The sequence below is a fragment of the Tympanuchus pallidicinctus genome, unplaced genomic scaffold, assembly GCF_026119805.1.
Source record: "Tympanuchus pallidicinctus isolate F22 unplaced genomic scaffold, pur_lepc_1.0 scaffold13, whole genome shotgun sequence".
In the NCBI taxonomy this organism is placed as follows: domain Eukaryota; kingdom Metazoa; phylum Chordata; class Aves; order Galliformes; family Phasianidae; genus Tympanuchus; species Tympanuchus pallidicinctus.
Window position 1 is genome coordinate 7,068,152 of NW_026294648.1, and position 20,504 is coordinate 7,088,655.

General features: G+C 44.8%; 1 protein-coding gene across 1 annotated transcript; it reads left to right on the forward strand.

Moving 5' to 3' along the window:
* Positions 1–1,614: 1,614 nt before the first annotated feature.
* On the forward strand, positions 1,615–19,367 carry LOC128075764 (ligand of Numb protein X 2-like). Its single transcript, XM_052672762.1, has 9 exons — positions 1,615–2,087; positions 4,568–4,812; positions 6,170–6,366; positions 7,673–8,041; positions 10,048–10,227; positions 11,525–11,699; positions 11,821–12,031; positions 15,993–16,151; positions 17,274–19,367. The coding sequence occupies exons 1-9, from the start codon at positions 1,699–1,701 to the stop codon at positions 17,407–17,409; spliced, it is 2,061 nt and encodes a 686-aa protein (XP_052528722.1). The 5' UTR covers positions 1,615–1,698; the 3' UTR covers positions 17,410–19,367.
* Positions 19,368–20,504: the final 1,137 nt, after the last annotated feature.

Here is a 20,504-nt window from a genome sequence, read left to right on the forward strand (position 1 = left end):
TGATCTGAACGGATTGATCAGCATTGGTAGGTGATTGATGCTGAAATGTTTTCTTTTCACGTGCGGGATGCCTTCAGATCAAATGCGAGCTTTCAGTCAGAAAAACAGCAGAGGTGTCTGAGTCTGGTTCAGACAGGTAAGTAGCAAAGATCAGTGGCATTTCTGGAAGGGCAGAGCACATCTGCTCCTGTTTGTGGGTAAGAGCTAAGGAGTGAGTGCACGAAAAGAGCAGGGGCTGTATGCCCTGTGTAAGCCCCTTCCTGCAGGGGAAGAGGCTTTCTGGTGCTGCAGCAGAGCCGCTTGGTGCTCGCTTCCCTCCTACAGCTGCCACCACCTCTGCAGCTACGTAAAAATTTGCCCGGGAAGTCACTTGATTCTGCCAGTGATATATTATCCCTTTAATTAAATAGATGACTTGTGCTTGACAATTAGTTGGGGTGGAATGATGTATGCTTTTTATTAGAAACCCATGACTAATTTTCTCTGGCTGTTCTTGCTTTCTTATTGTTCTTGCCTACCCTCCTGCAGTGTCGCTGCTGCGTGCCAGCCGTGTCCTCCAGGCACTGGTGCAGGCCGGTGTTTGCTCTTGCTCAGGCTATTACCTGTTCCAGACAAAGCAACTATTTTCAACTGTTTTCCATGTCGTCACTGTTGTGCTTTTATTTTTAAACTGGGATTTTTAAAGTGGTCTTAAAAAAACCCGGTCGTATGACTTCATCTAGTACCGCATCCCCAGGTTAGGAGTAATCCTTCCTGCAGCAGTGTCTCTGCATGTGATCTGCAGCAAACTCAGGTGAATGTGGGCAAGATTCAAAAGGGGTGTGACTGGAGACACTGTTACTAACATCAGTACAGCAGCAGCTGCAAAGAGCTCAGTTTGTCCCTTACCTCCTGACCTGTAAGAAGGTGAAGCTCAAGCCTTTTTCTTACAGTACAGCCATCTATGACATGTGCTGTACTTTATGGCTTTTCCCTCCCTTAGAAAACTTGAGTCTTTTCATAGAAAATATGTTTCCGTGGATAAATTTAGGCATGGATGAGAAGGGAACAATGCATTCTTTGTTAACACTAATGTTTTGTGCTGGGAGTGAGCTTAAGAGGAAGGAAATGTGGCTCAGATTTTTTTTTTGTTTCTTTTGAAATTTCTTCCTCTTCTTCTTCCTCATCCTCAGACCACTCTCCCAAAAAAAGACCAAAAATCCGGACAAGTAGAAATCCTCAAACTGATCTTTCACCATACATGTCTTATAAATGGATAATATTCAGTATCCTTGGAAAGCTCTAGAGAAAAATGGTCCATGTGAAAATTATTCTGTCAAGAACGTGCAGTGTTTGTCTCAGCTCTTCCAATTCGTACACTTAGTGGGGTTTTACACACCCTGTGTCACCGTGGCATGTAAAGTAATTTCAGCTTCAGTTGATCCACTTAAAGATTTTGCTCAATTGTGTGCTTTTGATCTCTCATCCTTGGGTTGATCATTCACAGGATCTCTCTGGAAGGAAGAACTCTTAAGGGGTTGGTAGGGTTGAGAATGCCAGGGGAAACTTAAGGTGGGAATGCAATTTAATTTTTAATTGGCTACATTGTGAGCTGGCACTTAGCTGGGAATTACTCTTTCTCTTCTTTTCAGCAGAGGACTCAGCTGCTGCCGGACACATTTCCTTCCTGCTGCCCTGGGAGTGCACTTCCTGGCCACCATGGCTGATCCCACAGCAGAAGAGCAGGCACAGCACGGCGCTGAGCTGTGCTGTGAATGCGGTCAGTTCCACCTCTTGCCGGACAATCATCTCTACAACTTCCAGAATGAAGTGGACGATGAACTCATTTGCCACATCTGCCTTCAGCCTCTGCTCCAGCCTATGGACACCCCCTGTGGGCATACGTACTGTTTCAAGTGCCTTGAAAACTTCATGCAGGAGTATAACTTCTGTCCTATGGATCGGAAGAAGCTCTCTCTCCAGCAGTGCCACAAGTCCAGCCTTCTAGTCCGAAACCTGTTGGATAAGCTGGTTGTCATCTGTCCATTCAAGGCAGAGTGTCAGCAGACAATGCAGCGGTGTGAACTAGAAGCTCACCTGCAGAACAGGTGCTTTCCCATTTACCTTGCGTTATCGCGCTGCATGTAGTGCCATCTGTCTCTTGTGCTTCTGAGCAGAAAGCCTTTTAGATTGGGACAAAATGGGACAGCAGAGGTGACGTGACAGCAGGTGAGGCCAGAAAGGTGGGTGTGTGAAGACAGCATAATTGTGAGCTAGGGAAGTGAGCTCCCATGTGCTGCAGGGCAAAGGTTGAAGTCTTTCCTTGCCTTCTTGCAGGCAAGTTGTCTGTGGACACAACCACTCAAATGTATATAAATCGTGCCCTGATCTGGGGAGTCTGTCTCTTTGTAAACAATTCCAAAGATGTATATTCCTTCTTTCACTTGTGTGAAAAAGAAAGACAGACACTAAGTCAATACTCTGGAGGCAAGGGATCGTGCAGTGTTACCAGTTTAATTGGTCCAATTAAGATGTGCAATATATGTCTTTGATCCAAATAGTGTAAGTCCCTCCAAGCTGTGCATTATGCAGTTGTTGAATCACCTACTTATAATTTCATTATCCTCTCTCATTCTTCTGCTGAGAAAACGAAGCACATGAAATATATGTTTTTCCCTTTGTGTAGAGGAAGAGCTTTCTTTTTGCCTTGCACTTCAGCAGAGATGTGCTTAGGTACTTTCGTTGTTGGCTAAGCTGGTAGCAGGCAAAGTTCTGAAGTGCCAGTGACAGAGGTCTCAGCGTGGTATGGAATGACATCTGTTCCTAGTTAATGATTGCAGGAAAGGGAGCTAAGTGCAGGCTGCTTGCTAAGTGCAGGCAGAAGCAGGCCTTTGTTGGTGAGGTGTACTTTTCTCAGTTGGTATTGAGAAGCGCAGCTTGTTTCCCTTCAGCTGTGTTGTAGCTTTTTGAGTCAGAGCCATGTGTTATAAATAGGTCACCCAGCACTTGGGATACTCTCACAGTTCCAGCCAAGCTCATACCCTTGCTGTTTAGCCTGTCTTTGTTACCACAAGCTGAGAGCTCCTGTTAGAGTCGGGGCAGTGGTGGAAGATGCCCTGAGAAAGCTTACAGCATCCTTGAACTGACTCTGTACTGTTTTCTCATTGCCATAGGACTGAATGCTGGTGCTGCAGAAAGGACTGCCCACGTAGCTGTGGTGCTGCATGGGCATGGCCAGAGTGGGGCTGGGTATGGAGCTGAGGGGTCAGAACCTTCCTCTGAGCTTCTTAAGTCTGCCTTGGTACCAGTAAACTTCTGTCACTTGCTAATCCCTCTGATGCATGAGTTACACTTCAGAGAGGGAGGCATCCTTCAATGTTGATGACACTGACCTGACTGGAAACTATATCCTTCCCATACAGTTCTGAGCATCTCCAGTGGGGATGGAGTATTCTAAAAATCATGACTTTAGGTTGTGAGCGTTTTAAGTTTGAAAAGTGGAAAAAAGGAGGAAAAAAAAAAATTACACTGGGGTTTGGGTGTTTTTTTTAACTGTGAGATTAAATTATAGTAGGATACCTAAGGGAATAAGTAGCATCTAGCAGCTTGTTTCTTGGGGGATTCTGTTGCCCTTAGCAAAATTCATTTATTTCTCCATGTCTTAAGAGGGCTGTGCCCAAGTGAGTCAGCTAGCTTCTGCCTTTTAGGGTAACTTCTAGGGTCATTTTGTTGGCTCCAAGCGAAAGATGACCAGGGATACACCGGATAATACCTGGGTAAGGCTTGTTTATCCAGAATGTAAATAGAGTTTAATTTGAAAAGTGACTCTGGTAAACACCCAGTTCTACTCATGTCTCTGAAAGTGACTCTTTTGCATTCATCACTCTCCTTAACTGCTACTTTTCTGTAAGTGCTTTTGATAAAAGACCTTGTTTTTCCTCGCTCATTTTTGCTGAGATAGCTGCGGTGTAACTGCATACAGAGCACATTTTTTGAATGCAGAGTTACTCCTGGAACCTCCAGGTGGGGAGTGGTCAGTGGGAGTAAAGCTTCTGTGAATTGCTCCCGTTCATCTTCAGCACGGATTGGAGGCCAGGAGCTGCCCGAGGGTCAGGCCGCGTTCAGGGGAAAGAGAATCAAGCTCTGCTCACTGCTCTCGCATGTTACCAGCTCGTTAAAAACAAAGCTTGATTCAGAGCTGAGCTTGAAATTCGAGTCACTTCCTTTGCATAAAGTTACAGTTCATCATCAGCTCTAAAAGCACAGAGCTAAGTGTTTGCTTATGTTTTAAAAGAGGTATTGTCTTCACTGAGAGTTTGCCATGTAAATATTTAGCAAGTGAAGTCCTCTTCCCATTCCATTTTCCTTTTAAAAGTATTGAGCTTAATAATTTTGAAAGTAAGAGAGTAGGTTGTCCGCTCTTCTACTTAGGAAAGTAGAAGCTGAAAGTAGAATGAGAGCAACTTCAAGCATCTGTGATACAAGCTCAGCAGCTGCTGAGGTCCTGAACGTCCTTTGCCTGCTTTCCTCACTCAGAGCCTACGTGTGCTGCGTCAGCCACTTACGGTCACTGACGATCTCTCTCCAGGTGTCCTGGTTTCAAGAAATACAAATGTGAACTACAGCGGAAAAGGAACCCTGTTTCCAAAGGGAAGGAAGAGCCCCTCACCAAGGTGGAGACAAGTGCTCCCAGGGATCCAGAGGTGCCCAGGGATCCAGAGGGACCCAGTGGAGGATCCCCGCTTGTAGCAGAAAGCTCTGCAGCTGCTGTGGTGTCACTAGGGACCGCAGAGCCTGGACTGGTTAACCCAGCTTTTGAGGAGACTGAAGAAGGTGAGAGTTTGATAAACAGATGTAATTATGTAATTACCTTTTATAATATAAAAATGAGGTAATTATTTCAGACGCTTCTCCAGTATTGTTAGATATCCTCTCTTTCCTCATCTTGTTCTTGAGGAGAGGGAAGATACATTCATCAGATGTGCGTTGCATGTGGGAAGATCTGCTCAGAAGCACAGAACTGCTGGCACAAAACAACTCTGAGATCTCAGGCTGCAGTGAATGTTGTATTTACAGTTTTCTTTGCAGAAATTAATGCAGTTTCTCTCAATGGGAACGTGCAGCACTAAAAGCACTTATAGAAGCCAAATAATTAGTAATTAGGAAATGCTCCAACTTCTTAATCTTGTTCAGAAAGTTAAATATACAGTTGATTTCCTGGAGTGGTCAGCACCTCCCTAATGCTACAAAGCAAGTGTGTTTTTATAGCCTAGCCTGGTTTGGGATTAGTAGTTATTTATGAAACCCTTGCAGATAAAAGTAACCATCTGCACTGCAGCCTAGAACCTCTCGTGTCAATCCCTGCCAGAAGGAAGGAGCGTGGAAATCTCAGTGCCTTCTTTGAGAGTGTCTCAGTTTCCAGATGTGCAGAGACTGGAGCTGGGTACTCCTCTGTGATGTGCCATTGCACAGCTCAGCTTAGTTCTCGCTTGGCTTTGACTCTGAGTACACTTGGAGCAGATCTTGCATCTTTTGTATGAGACCTGCAGTTCACCTTTGCAGTCAGGCTCCTTGGCTTCATTAGAGTGCTGGGCTTGCCTAAATGCTGCAGTGCTGGTAGCTTTAAAATGACTTGCTAACAACCACTTTCATCTTCAAAGTGTCTGAGAAGCATTGCTTAGGCTTCAGGAGGCTGTGAAATAGGTAAACATTACTTCTGTGTTATAGGAGAGATGGAAGAAGAGGAGGAAAGGAAATTAGAGGAGGGAAGTTGTAGTGAACTGCCTGTGGTAGAATCACCTCATGACAGACCAGTAATTATAGTGCGGCAGTTCCCTTCTCTAATGGGTGCTGTGGAATTTGGGATTAGTGCATGTGTGCTTCCAGGAGTCCAGCTGTCACAGCAGAAAACTAAATGTCTAAGTGAAACACACTGAATGAATACCCTGCAGTAAAACACAAGAAATAGCAGTGAGAGAGTTTAAAATTTGCCACAAGTTAGGGCAAGATGTTCTGGAGAAACTACAGAAATTAGGCCTTTATAGCTTTCAGTTTGACCGAGCTTTTTCTCTTGACAGCTGTTTTCCTTTCCTTCTAGATGCTACTTTAACAGTGTTAAAAATCTTGTGGGTCTAGTGGGGGAAGATTCCATTCATGTGTTGGTTTTTTTCTCTTTGATTTCCACCACCAGATGTTCCTCAGAGAGCTAGCCCTGTGGCTGAAACGAGCACAATTGAAATTCACAGAGAAGATCCAGAGGAAGAGCTTGGGATGAGAATAGTGGGGGGTAAGGACACCCCACTAGGAAACATTGTTGTTCAGGAAGTCTTGCGGGATTCTGTCATTGCTGCAGATGGAAGAATAGCACCTGGGGACCATATTCTTGAGGTATGCAACCCTCCTGTCTCATTGCTTGTCTTAACTAAAGGGATAAACAGGCAAAGTCGCCTAGAAGAACTGGGAAATCTCTACAGAGAAGGCTTTTTTTTTTTTTTTTTTTTTAAAGCACTGATCAGACATGTCTGTCAATAGCATCATCTGTCTCCTGGAATTGAGAAGTAGATTTGAGGACCCTTCTGATCCCTCCAGATTTTTGAATTCATACCATTTTGTGTGAAGTGAAAAGATCTTTATGTGATAAACTGCACCCAGTAGCACCATTTCTCTCCAGTGGATTGTGCTCTAGCTTGGAGGTCGTAGTTGCTTGCTTTACTATGTTGCTTAAGCTGCATTTCCTTAATGGGCAGGTAGGAAGCTTTAGACCTTACAACTTGAAGTCAACGTCACATATATAATGTGAGTAATAAGGAGCACCAGCCTTGTACCATGCTGACCCACGGCCAGACTTAGTTTCCAGATGAATCTGACAAGCCGTTACGCCTCTTGCAGTGTGCTGACCGAGGTGACAGAGCCTTGTCCAAGGCACTGAAACCTATGTGCAGGAAAACTGTTAGCACCTTCCGGCTATGGCTGCCCAATCATCTGACAAGCCATAAAGACCTAATTATCCTGTTGGGCTGTGGACGTCAGTAATGAGTGGCAGCCTTGTGCACAAGTGGCCGATTGAATCTCCAAGTTGGTTTCTCATGCAGACCAACAACACAACTTCTGCTTTATCCAAACTGTACGCCTTTCGATCTTGACTGGACTGTAATTAGAGTAGGTTCCCACACTCAGTAGCCCTGCTGCCATCCTGAAAGAAGGACACTACAGTATCTCACGTGGCAGAGTGAAAATCAGCTTCTCAGAGTTACTTTGGTAAAAGCGTGATTAGGGCGACAATTCCAGAAGTTCTGTAGGCTGTGCACTGCTCTCCCAAGTGAGGGGTAGGTAGTCTCCAGTTCAGCTCTTCTCCTCCAAGAGCATAATGAATGCTGGAAGTCAGTGGAAAGCAGTTCTGCAGTGTCACGATCTAACATCCTGCACTGTGGGGTTTGTTAGCCACGGGAGGGCTCCTGTCTCCTCCATGTACTTAGCTACTCACCATCACCGATGGCCTTGATTCATCCGCTTTCTTCTGCATTGCTTTTATAGAAAACTCTGCTCTCTGATGTGCATGAGGAACAGCTGCTTCAGTCACGGCATTGAATAGGGATTGTGCATCCTGTCTCCAGCTTTGTGATGTTCTGCATTGTAGACAGTGCCTAAATTACATAGGTTCTGATTAGGGACTCTGGTTTGTTTGTTTTTCTAGGTGAATGGTGTCAACATCAGCAGTGTGACTCACTGCCAAGCTGTGTCCTTCCTGCGCCACCCAGGTCCTGTTCTCCACCTCATTGTCCTCCAAGAGAAAGGCTTTTCCAATAGGACTGCACAGCAGGACTCCACTTCTGCTACGAATCGGGAAGTGATCCATGTCACCTTGATAAAGAGAGACCGATCGGAACCCTTGGGAATCAAACTGATCAGGAAGACTGATGAGGCAGGGATTTTTATTCTGGATCTGCTCGAGGGAGGTCTGGCAGCCAAAAATGGGAAACTGAGTCGAAATGACAGAGTCCTGTCTATAAATGGCCAGGATTTGAGGCAAGGAACACCTGAGACTGCCGCACAGATCATCCAGGTAATTTATAATGTGGAGAAATTGTCTGGCTAATGATACTGCAGCTTCCTGCATTGATGGCAGGGCTCCTGCTCTGACCCAGGGGCTAACAGAACATGCTGCAGCGAACTGCCTTCCCTGAAATCTCTTTTTGGGAAAGTAACTGCTCTGCAGATGTGTGGGAAATGCTGCTTCCAAACAAAGATAAACATGAAGAGTGGGAATACATCATGAGTCATCTGACAAGTCTGAAGCGAGGCAGTTGCTAGTGGCACGTCAGCTTAGCCAAGGCAATTGGAATTTCTTTGTGGTGTGGCAGTGTGGAGAGTTTCTTGCAGAATAAGTATTTGTATGCTCTGTGTAGATGCACACATTACAGAAACCAGAACAGATTAGGACAGCTTCTTGTGCTTCGAGCAGTTGAACTGAAGATGTTTTCCAGACTCTCTCCACATCTCTCCATGCAAACAGCATCTCAGATTAAGAACTTTTTTAAATGCTAAAAAGGGTAGGAGAAGGGTGGCTTTTCATTCACAACAGGGGTTTGTTCTTATTGCAGCATGCCAAATGTGTTGGTGAACAGAGCAGGCTAGGAGTATTGATTGAGGAACAGGGATTGCTGTGTGTGCAGTAGATGTCACGAAGATCAGTGTTTAAATTGTTTATTTTCCTAGGCAGTGACCTCCAGTTTCCATCTGAAGATCCTGACACAATACATCTGATCACATACTGTTTATATCCTGGAAAGGATCCGAGGTCAGCAGAGTGAGGGAGAGCCAGTTCTCTTCCTGCTAATTAGCAAAGGAGAGCACAGTGCAGTAGGAGAACAGAACAGTAACAGCAGGATTCCAGCACTGAGATCTTTCCTTCTACTGTATGTGTGATTCCATACTATGGCCTGTTAGAATTGGTTTTCATTCTTGCTGTAGCGTGCAAGTGTAACTTCTGTATGAGGAACTTCATCCCACTAAGATCAGTAAGTCTCAGAACTGGCTTCAGTGGCTTTGGGAATTAATTCCTTTTGAAGTGACATTCTGTAGAACTGACATTTTCCCAAACGTTCTTTTCTTCTGAGAGCTTCTTGGTTAAACTTTGTTCTAATTTTGATTGCAAACTGTTTGGAGAAAAGTATTGTGAAGGACCATTTGCACCTATCCTGTATATGCACACCCATTTACACTGTACGTAGTGCCCTGCTCGGGGATGAAAGGGAAGGCAAATTCCCAAAGCAGGATGCAATATTTACAATGTATTTTGTGAAGACACAGATATGTGCAAAATTGCTTTGAGGAAAAAAATTGCATCCTGAAGTGATTTTGGAGATGAGAGACTTAAAGCTTCTGTTTTGTGAAAACCCTGTCCTTTGGTAGTTTAAAGACACACACGGACCAACCAGCTGACTAAATACAACAGAAGCAAAGCAGTTGATGCAGTCTCTCTTCCCAGGCCATGGAATTCACTGCTGCTTGGTGCTGTGGCACCAGAGGAGTGGGGAACTTCCAGTAGTGAGGACTTCTGGACAGCTGTACTTCTCTCATCTGTTGCAGGAAATGCCCCAAGCAAGCACAGACGCCTTTCGCCAATAGAGTCCTTCACAATAAGGTTTTGTTGGATTAATTCAGTTTCTTTCAGATAGAAGAGCAGTAACAATAGTGAATGCTTTTCCTGTACTTCTGCCAAGGCCAGATATACAGCTGGTTGAGTTTTTAACTGGCAGCAATCTTGGGCAAAAGGTCAGGTCTTCAGGTATTTGGGGGGAAAAACAGATGGAAGAAATGCTTAACAGCAGATGTGGCATATGGGCTGGGAGGAAAGGAGCTGTAACAAGTTTATTTACAGCAGAAGAAAAAGCATCTACTGCTTTTGTGATGGTTGTCCATTGTGTGCATCGGTCGTTCTGGCTGTTCATTTTGTATTGCGATACGCTGCTCTGGTTGCACGTACCAAAGCAGAGGAAGCAATCATCCTGTTTTGCCCTCTTTTGCTTGACTTGTAACGGTTTCAGATGTTCTTTTTGCTCCTGGCAGACCAGTGAATCCAGAGTAAACTTCGTAGTCCTGAGGCAGCCAGGTGTGCAGCTGTTGGACCCAGGGGAAGATGGCAGCACGTCAAACAACAGCAGCAGCAGCAGTGGGGGAGGAAGCCCAGTGCACCACAGGAGAAGGCTAGAGCAGAGTCACTACAGACGGAAGTCCAACTACCAGAAGGTAAGCTTGGAAATAACAGCAAAAACACTGGTTACCCTGGTCTGGTAGCTCTATTATGTTAGCTCTGTGACAGTTATTTGTTACGTATAACTGATTGAGTAGCTCCTTTTCTTCTTGAGCTGTTGACAACAGCATGTTGGTGGCTGTTGGCACTAGAAAACTCTGCATTTGTCATCTACTGGAAAAAAACATATCAATTTCCTCGTTTGTCTCTAGTTTTGATGCAGAACCAGTGTTTAATCCCTCCTTGTTTGGAATGGGCCATGGGAAATTCACAGTCCATGACACTCCAGCAGGGCCAGTGGTGGACTTCTTGACGTTCATAAAGCACAGTGTGTTCAGGGTGTCGTGCAGTGATGCTTCTGGTTTGGAGACACAGCTCTGTGACACAGAAGTAGAAGCTACACAGATCACGCTGCTGTGACTCGAGTGTTGTATGTGCCATCCATTGAATGTTACAAGAATATCCTGCAGGAGGAGAATTGCCAGTCTTCTGTACCAGTGGAGGTTTGCTTCGTGCTTAGAGCTGCCAGCTGTGGAAGCAAACATTCTAAAACTGCCTAGACTTCTGTGTCTAAATGCCTCTGAAGATTAGTAAGGAACCTACTTCTACCTCCACAGTTTGTTACATCTGCAATTATTTGCAAATTAACAGGGAAATAATAAACTCTGGTATTTAAACTTTAAGTAATACTCATACAGTCATTAGACACATTCATTTTCTAGGGATGCTGGCCATCTTTGTCAGCATCTCCAAGTTTGATTTTTCTTTTATATACAGTATCTCAAACAACTCCTATTTGTCTGTTTTATCCATTTATGTTATTGGCTTGAGGAGCAGAAATCAGGATGAGGGGTGATTATAATACAAACAGAGCAAATGTCAAGTTTCCATATGTCTTTTAAGTCACAAGAAGCAAAATAATTCAGCAGTTACTGATCCCAGTTTAGTAGTAGTCAGAAAGGAGTTGATTGCTTGATATGAGCGGCCTTGTCCCTTGGTGCAGAACTGTTCTCAGAGTGAGCATCTCTTCACAGCACAAGGAAGCAGGATTGTTGGGAGAGCAGCTGTTTTCCAGAGAGCTGTTCCTCAGTCACAGCAGTGTCACACTGGAAATACAGAGTAGTATTTTCACCCATAGTGAGTACAAGAAACTGACTTTGCCATCTAGCAGTATCTAGCATCTAGCCAAATGTTCTGAGTTAAAGAAACATAATGCCTATTTCGTTCTGACTCTGAGCTTTTCGTGTTAATTGCATTAATGAATCTGTGTATTGTATTGTCATTTTATTGTAGGAATTACCTCCGGGATATGTAAGTCATGAAAAGACAGTTGCAATAAAGAAGGAACCAAAGGAATCCCTAGGAATAACAATTGGAGGTGGACGAGATAACAAAAACAAGCTCCCTATATATGTAACAAGTGTACAGCCCATCGGGTGCCTCTTCAGGGATGGCAGAATCAAGCGAGGTAAGAATTTGGATTTAGATAGTAAAGTGAAATTGGAAGCAGGGTTCCACATGAGACCTTGAGGCAGGAACGTGCTTCAGAGCACAAGGTTTGCAATAATCCCATTTTATTTAATCAACAGGAGATGTACTTCTGAGCATAAATGGCATTGATTTGACTCATCTGAACTACTATGAAGCTGTCTCAGCACTGAAATCTAATGCAGCTTCCCACTCGGTCATACTGAAAGCCTTGGAAATCCTTTTAACAGACCCCACAGATCCCTCTCTAGACATCAAGGAGCGAGGATTCAGCTGGTCTCCCCTCTGGATCACATGGCTTGGATTGCCCAGGTACATTTGTTTAGTGATCTCAGTCACTGAGCTGACTTAACACTAGAAATGAACTTTGTGGGTTGACTTGCCAGTATCCTTGTTAGCTTTAAGGCACAGGAAAGCCTCATCTGCCAGGGAGATCACAGCACAACGAATGCATAAAGAAGTTCAGCTGTTTCTTACAGTGTTACCCCTTGTTTTTCCACTTCTTTTGCACAGTAACCATGTTTCAGAAGTTTCTGAAATTTTTATTTTTTTTCCCTTCTCTAAGAGAAGTGACACAGAAAATGAAGAGCATACATTTTGGAATTTGAGGCACTCACTTGAAATTTATTCAGCATAGAACCAGTCCCTTCTGAAATGTCACTAGCTGAAATCAGTGTCTCTTTCTGGATGGCATTACAGAGGCCAGCAGGTATCTGCTGCTTTACAATCCCGATTCTGATCATCTCATTCGGAGGAACTCTTTCAGTCTCATTCTTTCTGGCTGTTTTAACTGTGTGATCTCTAATGTGAAGCACAAACCATTCTGAATTGCTGAGTTTCCCTGCTGCAAAGCTTTGGATCATTAACTTAGCAAAGATTTTAGCAGCAGCATGTTACGTTCCATGTTACAGAGCTGAGACGTCAAAAACTTATTTTCTGTCTCCTTTCTGGTGAGCTGAACCTCTTGTTTGCTCACTATTGTGGTTTCATGAAAGTATACTCAGCCAGAAAAGACAGAATCTGTTGTCATTTCAGGTAACTGGAGAGGGATCGTGCAGAAGACGAATGTAGAACAGTAAAGCCAAACCCTTTTGTGGGAAGCTCAGATTATTTATAGCCTTGTTTCTTGAGGCATCTGAAAGAAGAAAGACTAACAAGCCTCTTGTTACGTTACCCTTGTGTTACTTAGCAGCCTGGAAGCGCTCAACAAAACAGCCCAAGGAAGGTGGCTTTGTGTCTCAGGTGACTAACTTGGCTTGTGCTCAGCACAGTCCTCTAGTTTCCTCCTCCCTCCCTCAGAATCAACTCGTCCGTTCTGTGCAGGCCTGCTGTGAACCAGTTCAAGCTGTACCTGGATGGCCCAAACCTGGGTTTGCATTCTCAGCTGCTAGCAGGTGCTTGTTCCTCTTGGGTGCTCCAGGGGCGAAGTACAGCCAGGAAGAACTGGCCATGCCTTCTCCCTTCTTCCTTTCTCCAATTCCTTTGCATGTTCCCAGCATTACCACCCTTCCTGCTGCAGGGACTGGTGTCCACTCTTTACTCACTAAGAACTTGCCTTCATTTCAAGCGTAGGCTGACATTACTAGCCATGTAATGCATTGCTGGAAATCCTTTTGTGCTGGTAATAACGTTCGCTCCCCCTTCCTTTGCCTGTTAGAAGGTCTCACTCCTGAAGCAGGGAGCAGTGATTTCAGATGCCCTTTCTGCTCTTCAGGCTTACTTTCTTGCACTGACCTTAAGGAGTCAACAAAATTTTTCTTGTTTCCAGTAGTAAAAATGGCTCCAATTCTTTCTCACCTGCTTTCCCACCTGCTTGTAGTAAGACCTGGTAGCAGTCAGCGTGGAAGCTTTAAGCTTAGTGTTGATGGCATGTAGAATTTTGGTTATGCTAAGCATTTTTTTTTACAGCTACTACTCTGATACAGAAGTCCTTAAATCCTTCTCAGTCGAAGCTTTCATGCTGAAAGACTGGAGTCAAAGTCTGGCTCAGGGCTAGAGAAATGTACTCTGTTGTTGCAACGCTTGAGCCTACAGTGTTTATTCCAGCCTGGGTTCTTGTGTCTGTGGGTTATTTTCTTTACATCAAATGCTGTCAGGCTGGCATTGAGTGACATGCAGGCTCTGAGCTGTGCAGCCCCTGGAGCCCATCCTGTAGAACTTGGGCTACGTGCCAGGCTACAAGGGCTCAACAGTTTCAGGAGATCACAGCCCTGGTCTTGTATCTTTCTTGGGATGCCAGGTGACAGAATAACAGGAGCATCTTGGTCATAGTCCTCTGAAAGGAAACGCTCCATGCTCATAAGGTCGCTTGGATACCACAACATTTGGTGTGTAAGCTTAGGTCAGAGTTTCCACCCTTGCCTCTGGCCATGTGTGCCTGATGAAGATGCAGACATCTGTGCTGCTGGAGGGATGAGGTGGGAACACTCTTCTCTCCAGCCTCAGGCAACAGAGCCTGGTGCCTGACATTCTGGCTTTTTTCTCTTGTAATACCACTGTGGGAAACCCTGCTGTCCCCATAGACTTCTACTCTCTCCATTGTTTTGCTAGTAATCTGGTAGTGGGGAGTGTTTCAAGTTAATTATATACTACTAATTACTGCTGTTAGAATGATTATCATGATCGCTGTATGTGTCACAGAAGATAGCTTAGGAGCTTCATTTCTTCATAGGATTGTTAAAGACCAGTTACTCATAGTGTAAATCTCAAAACATGGTGTTGGGGATTTAATTCATTGCTCTTTGAATCCTGGAGATTGAGTTACTCTCTCTTGCTCTGTATCAGCTTTTGACTCCTGAAACAGCCCCATGCCACACTAGGCCTAGCTGTTAATGCTCAGGGGTGGAAAAGCAGCATCCCTCTTACTTTGAGATCTATCTGCAGCCAGTCCACAAAGCTGGAGAATTCTGCAGTAACCTTGAGGTGCTCCCTGCTGTGGCCTCACCGGAGCAGCGCATTCCACAAACTCTGAGGGGGATGCAGATCTAGCAGGGAGCCTCCCAGAATAAAATCTGCACCTTTACTTTCTGTGACGTCCAAATTATTTTTCTCATGGTCATTTTCTGTGAACATTAGTGAACTAATGTTTCTCTTCCTAAAAGCTCCTTTTCATATGGAAATAGATTTCTAGTAAAGAGCTTTTTTCAATTCTTGGAGAATGTGTTCAGTGCTCACTTATGTTTTATGCTGAAGTAGCACTTCTGTTCTCTGGGCTGTTTATCTGCACCAGATGCCATAATGTTTGTCACAGCTCTGTTTGTTTTTTTTATTTGTATAATACCAGCAGAAGAAAACTGGAGGCACCAGTAAGCTGCAGCTGGGTCTCCCAGCGTTAATGTGTGAGGAACTGGTGCAGAAGTAAACTTCTGTTTGAAAGCAGATAATTGGATCTCTGTCTCAGTGAGAAGTTAACTGAGAAGGCTTTTGAACTCTGAAACTCATCTGCAAACTGCTCAAGCAAAGCTCTTGAGGCAAAAACTTTGTAAAGGAGAAGTTCAGCTGCAGGAACAGCTCAGGGGGTGATCAGCAGCAATTCCACGCAGCCTGCTGTTGCCAGAACATTACCTGACTGCCGGCCTGTGCTTCTGCCATGCCTCTTCAGATGCCCTGCAAAGGCCTGGTTCTGTTAGCACTCCATTACTGTGTTCTGCCTTGCCGTGTGTCTCAGGCTCCCTGGGAGGGCACCTCACTGAGTGAGGCCAGCACTTAAGCGATCTGCTGTCTGCTATCTCACTGTACACAGCAGCCCTGGGTTAGCAATCCCTTCCTGCAGGAAAGGCATCTCGTGCTCCCATGTGGTATGCAGAAGGAATGCTGCCTCACCTCACCGTGCTCACTTGCCATCAGTGAGAGGTGGCTGCTGAATGCCTTCGTTGGACCAAGCTGAATAAAAATCTCAATTCCCATTGACTGCATGGGGTTTAGCAGTGCTGTTTATAGTTGATGTGGTTTTTGTTCCTTTGCTAGGTAAAATCATTAAGTAATTCTGAAGTGAATTCATGAATTTTTCAGTTCACAAGCCCTTTGAGAGCAGTCATTTTAAAACTCTATGACTACCACTGACAATGTAAGACTTCTAAGAGTCTGTTGTCTTCAGATTTGTAATTGTCCCGTAACGCACCTTGCACAGAGGGTTGCCTTCAGCCCATAAAATAAGAAAGATGAGGCTGCTGCATAGCTGCACTTCCCCCAAAGGAAAATGTAAACTTCTGGTCAGTTGGCTTTCCTTGAAGCATGTTTACAAACATTGTTTTTGGCTGTGCCTTCTTTGCAGCTACCTTCACTGCTGTCAAGATATTGTCCTCAGCAAAGGCAACCAGGAAAGCTGGGGCTTCAGCATTGTAGGAGGCTTTGAGGAGAGCAAAGGAAACCAGCCCTTCTTCATCAAAACCATCGTGCCTGGGACGCCCGCCTGCCGCAACGCAAGGCTGAAGTGAGTGTGAGCCCTTCTGTGGGCTCGAGGCAGAAACGTCGTTTCACTGGAGAGCTTTTACCCTTTTGACTGGCTGAGCTTAAGTTAAGGACTTCTAATCCATAGCTGCACACTTAGGCAGTTAATAGCATTACAAAACCCTGTATTAATGAGTGCTTTTTCTATAAAAGCGTAACCACCTACTAAAGGGAATTAAATGTGGTATTTTAAAAGGCTGTAAAGGCTTTAATTGAGTAATTTAGAAGAACTAGAAAGGGGATGTTCCAGATTAACCATAGAGGCTTCTGAGTTAAAAAAAAAAAAAACAAAAACAAAAAAAAAAACAAAAACAAAAAACCAACCAACCAAACAAAAAAAACCAACACCTGAATTATGAAGACTGTCTCAGTGCAAGAAGGAAAAGCCCTCCTGTAGAGAAAATGGAAGGTAGCCTTGCTGCCCTGTCAGTAATGCAGCAGGCAAAGTGGTGAGTAGTCTGCATTACCTCCAGGATCCACCAGAACCAGCTCTTCCACAAGCATGCAGCAGGCTGCAAGTGCAATACTGTTACAGGCTGCTCTCTGGCAGGGGGGCAGTCTCAGTGCAGTGAGTCAGGCTTTGCTACCCTGGGAAGCACGGAAGAACAGAGCTGCTCAGAGCCCTGGTGGGGGCCTGGGGCCAGCTGGGCATCCTGTTTTAGTGCCTGGGGAGCCCTGTAAGATTGAGGGAAGGACAGGGGCTTGCTCTGGCATCTCATCCCACTGCAGCTGAGCTGTACAGCCACATGGAGGGTATCTGGGTGTGCTGTGGTTGGATGATGCAGGCAGCCTGACAAACCTATTGGATCAAGCTACAGTGAGAGAATGCCTCAGCCTGTGAGCATTTCTCTTGGCCCAGCCCTCTACTGCCAAGCCAGCCAGTTACACTCCTGTGCACAGCACTGTCTTCCTCCCCCTGCCCTCAGGTTCAGGACAGCACTCATTTCTCTGTTTGCGTCTGCTCTCTTTTTGCCCTTTATCTAAGAGTCATTTCAGTAAAGAATTTATGATCTTGGTATGGGGTGGAGTAGGTGATCCTGGTGTCCAGGGTTACAATGTGAATGAATTTACTCATGATGAGCTCATTTTTTGTCTTTCTGATTAGGTGTGGAGATGAAATAGTGGCAGTAAATGGCGTACCAGCAGTTGGAATGAGCAACTCAGAACTAATCCCAATGCTGAAGGAGCAAAAGAACAAAGTGACGCTTACTGTGGTATCCTGGCCAGGGAGCCTTGTGTGAAAGCTGTGACAAATCATGCAGCAGCCTTAAGGATCATCCTTGGTATCAGATATTTGCTGACCACCACGCTGAGCTGAACACGACAAGCTGAGGGAATGCTGAACTCTTGCTGTACAGCACACTGCCTCATGACAATGACTTTCACTTCATTTTTGGAGAAAACATTTCTTTACCGTGTGGAGGTTGCCACCGACTGATTGTTAGATTGAAGGTAACGGTGACTCAGAACACTTGTAGCTTCTTGGACTCAATAGAGCTTTTAGTAGTGGTGTTGCAGTGCTTCTCTACGACTCACCCATCTTTGCTTTTTAGTTTTAGAACTCCTCTTTCCATTTGATGTTTGGACCAGGTTAAAACAGATGTGACTGGCCTGTTTCCCCTACTAGTCCATGAATACCACTTGGCTGCTGCTCTCTACCTTACTGCCATACTGGACACTGAATCATTTTATACGTTTATAAAAGCCACTAATAAAACTGTGGGGATGCAGTCCAATTAAGCAGGTAGCCCACAGCTTTATGTTCTTAGGCTGCTTCCACCTACTGAATGTTTTTATACATCAAAGAAGTTTGCAGCTGAAGAGCTGCCAACTCAGCATGGCAGGGCTGCGTTGACTCCTATGACGGTCCTATCACCAGGTAGCAGAGATGAAGAACTTGGGTAGTTTATCAATTCCCTCAGCTTGATGTCTCTGGTTTTAAGACCTGACGAGTGACCAGCTTTTCCCAAAGAAGGCAGATGGCTAAGAAAGCAGGTTTGTTGATGAGAAGCTGTTTGTCTTTTAGTTTCCCAGCGTTGAGAGGCAGAGCTGAGGCAGCAGGGACAAGATGTGCTTGCAGCTCTGTCACTGCTGTAAGAAATTGCAGTGTGCTGTGTTGGAATCTCCAGGATAGGACACCTCAGGCTTCAGTTCCAACACACTGCGTAGGTTAGAATGAAAGAAATGAAGTCCCAGCAGGTTGGTTTGACCTCCAACCTGTTAAATTCCTACCTGGAAACAAATTCTACTTGAAGCAATTCCATCTTTTTTTTTAAGTTGCTAATTAGCAGTATAAGAAACAGATCTTTCTCACATCAGAGATCTGTCTGTGCTGTTTCTGCTGTACCTTTTATGGAACCAGCTCAGACTGTAAGATTAATCAAAGGAGTCTCTTCTGTAAAAATGCTACCTAGAATGAATGTTTTAATTCCTTGTAGTAGCAAACAGACTGCAGGTATGTGCCCATCATCCTCAGCAATGCTTTTCTTAGGGCTGGCTATTGGTAATTGGCTCTTAGAGCAGAGTAGACCTGTTTCTTGCTAGATGATTGAGCTGTTTACACACCAAGTGACTTCACTTCCTCTGGCTGTTAGCTGAAGGCAGAATACAGCAGGCCCTTTTATCAGAGCCTGTTGTACAGAAATGGCTTAAGATCCATTTGTCTCAAAAGCTCCCCTGGCACATGGTGTGGCCTCTCCATTTGGCCAATAAATGCAGCTACTGTCTTAAACAGCAGAAAGAATGGGATCAGCTGTTGCTGCTAGCTAACAGTGAGAGTGAAATGACGCTGAAGTCAGAAACGTGCCTGTGGAAAACAAGTCACTTGAGCTGCATCTGACAGAAAAGAAGGTGAAGCACTTTGGTCTCCTTCCTGTCATGATAGAGAATCTGTGCCCAGTATGGAACAGTAAATACTTACAGAGGTGGAAAGAAGGCAGTTCTTACTGGGTTGTAACAAATGGGGCTTGTATAAAGGATGGTAGGAAAAGGCCATGCAGAGGGTGGTCAGACCGTTAAAATGAAGGGTATGCTGCAGCAGTCAGCATGACTTTTACTATTGCTCCATCTCGTTTCAAGGTGCCTTGAACTTCACCAAAATGTCCTCATAATTAAGTACTGATTGCAATATCAGCTTGTTAATAGATGTTGAATTTGTTTTGATGCCTTTATAAATTATTCTAATATTACTGAAAGCCAACATGGATTATGGGTGTTTTTTTCTTTTTTCTTTACCCTCTTGCACATCTTTATCCTTTTCTTTACCATCTTGCACATCTCCCAGAACAAATCATCTCAACCAGCTTAAAGAAGCTGACCTTGCCAGGAGTTTGTGCAGGTGACTTCTGCTTCTCCTGGGAGAGGAGCTGGATTACCCAGAAATGCACTGTGACTGGAGAAAGAAGAACAAAACCAACTCCCACATGCTCTTTTCCCTTAGCTATCTCACTGGTGCTTGTGGGGCTCAGAACTGGATGGACTGAAAAAGCCAGCCTAGGGAATAAAAGCTTTATGCAATGAAGCTTAACTCCCTGATCTCTCGTGAATATTAGAGTCACCATTCATTAGCTCAGAAAATGTGACATGAATCTTGCAGCAGTTACTTGGCATAAGCAAAGATTATTTCCAAAGCTCCATCTTTATCAATCTCTAATACATCAAAGGCAGACATTTCACCTCTATTTATTGTGCTAGAATAAAACTGTGACCACCGCTAGCATCAGTGAAAGGCCTGAGTCTGTCTTTAGGAGGACATTCACCAACATACACGAGGAAGGAACTGGCAGCAGTAACTCTTCAAAAGAGGATTCTCTACTTTCCTCCCCCCTTTCATGACACCACTGTGAAACCCAGGTGCAGCAGGATGCAGACTGGATGTGATCACTCTTAATTACACCCATTTAAAGGTTGGGCAGCTTCTGCCACCTCCACAAACACAGGAAGAGAGAAGGGGCAGAGATGCAGGGTGGTTCTGTACACCCCTGGACCTGAGTGCAGAAATGGAGAAGGAACTGCCTGGGGGCTGAACTCCACACTTACCTTAGCGTGAAATTCTACTGACAAGCATTTTCCCCTGATTCAAGAAAGGCAAAAACCAGCTCAGCCAGGTCTGGGGGCCACTGCCTGCCATTTCGCTCAGTGCCCCAGTGATTTCACAGATCGTGTTCTGGAAAAAAAAATCAGATTTCATAATTACAGAGCACAAGCTCGCTCTGGAGGCACCAGCAAGGATCCCTGGTGCTTCCCCCTTTTCCATGCTCCCCAGCAGCGCAGGAGCACGTTTGTCACCACAGTGCAACGATGAGGATGCAGACATCTGTCAGCAGCAGGGCCGGCT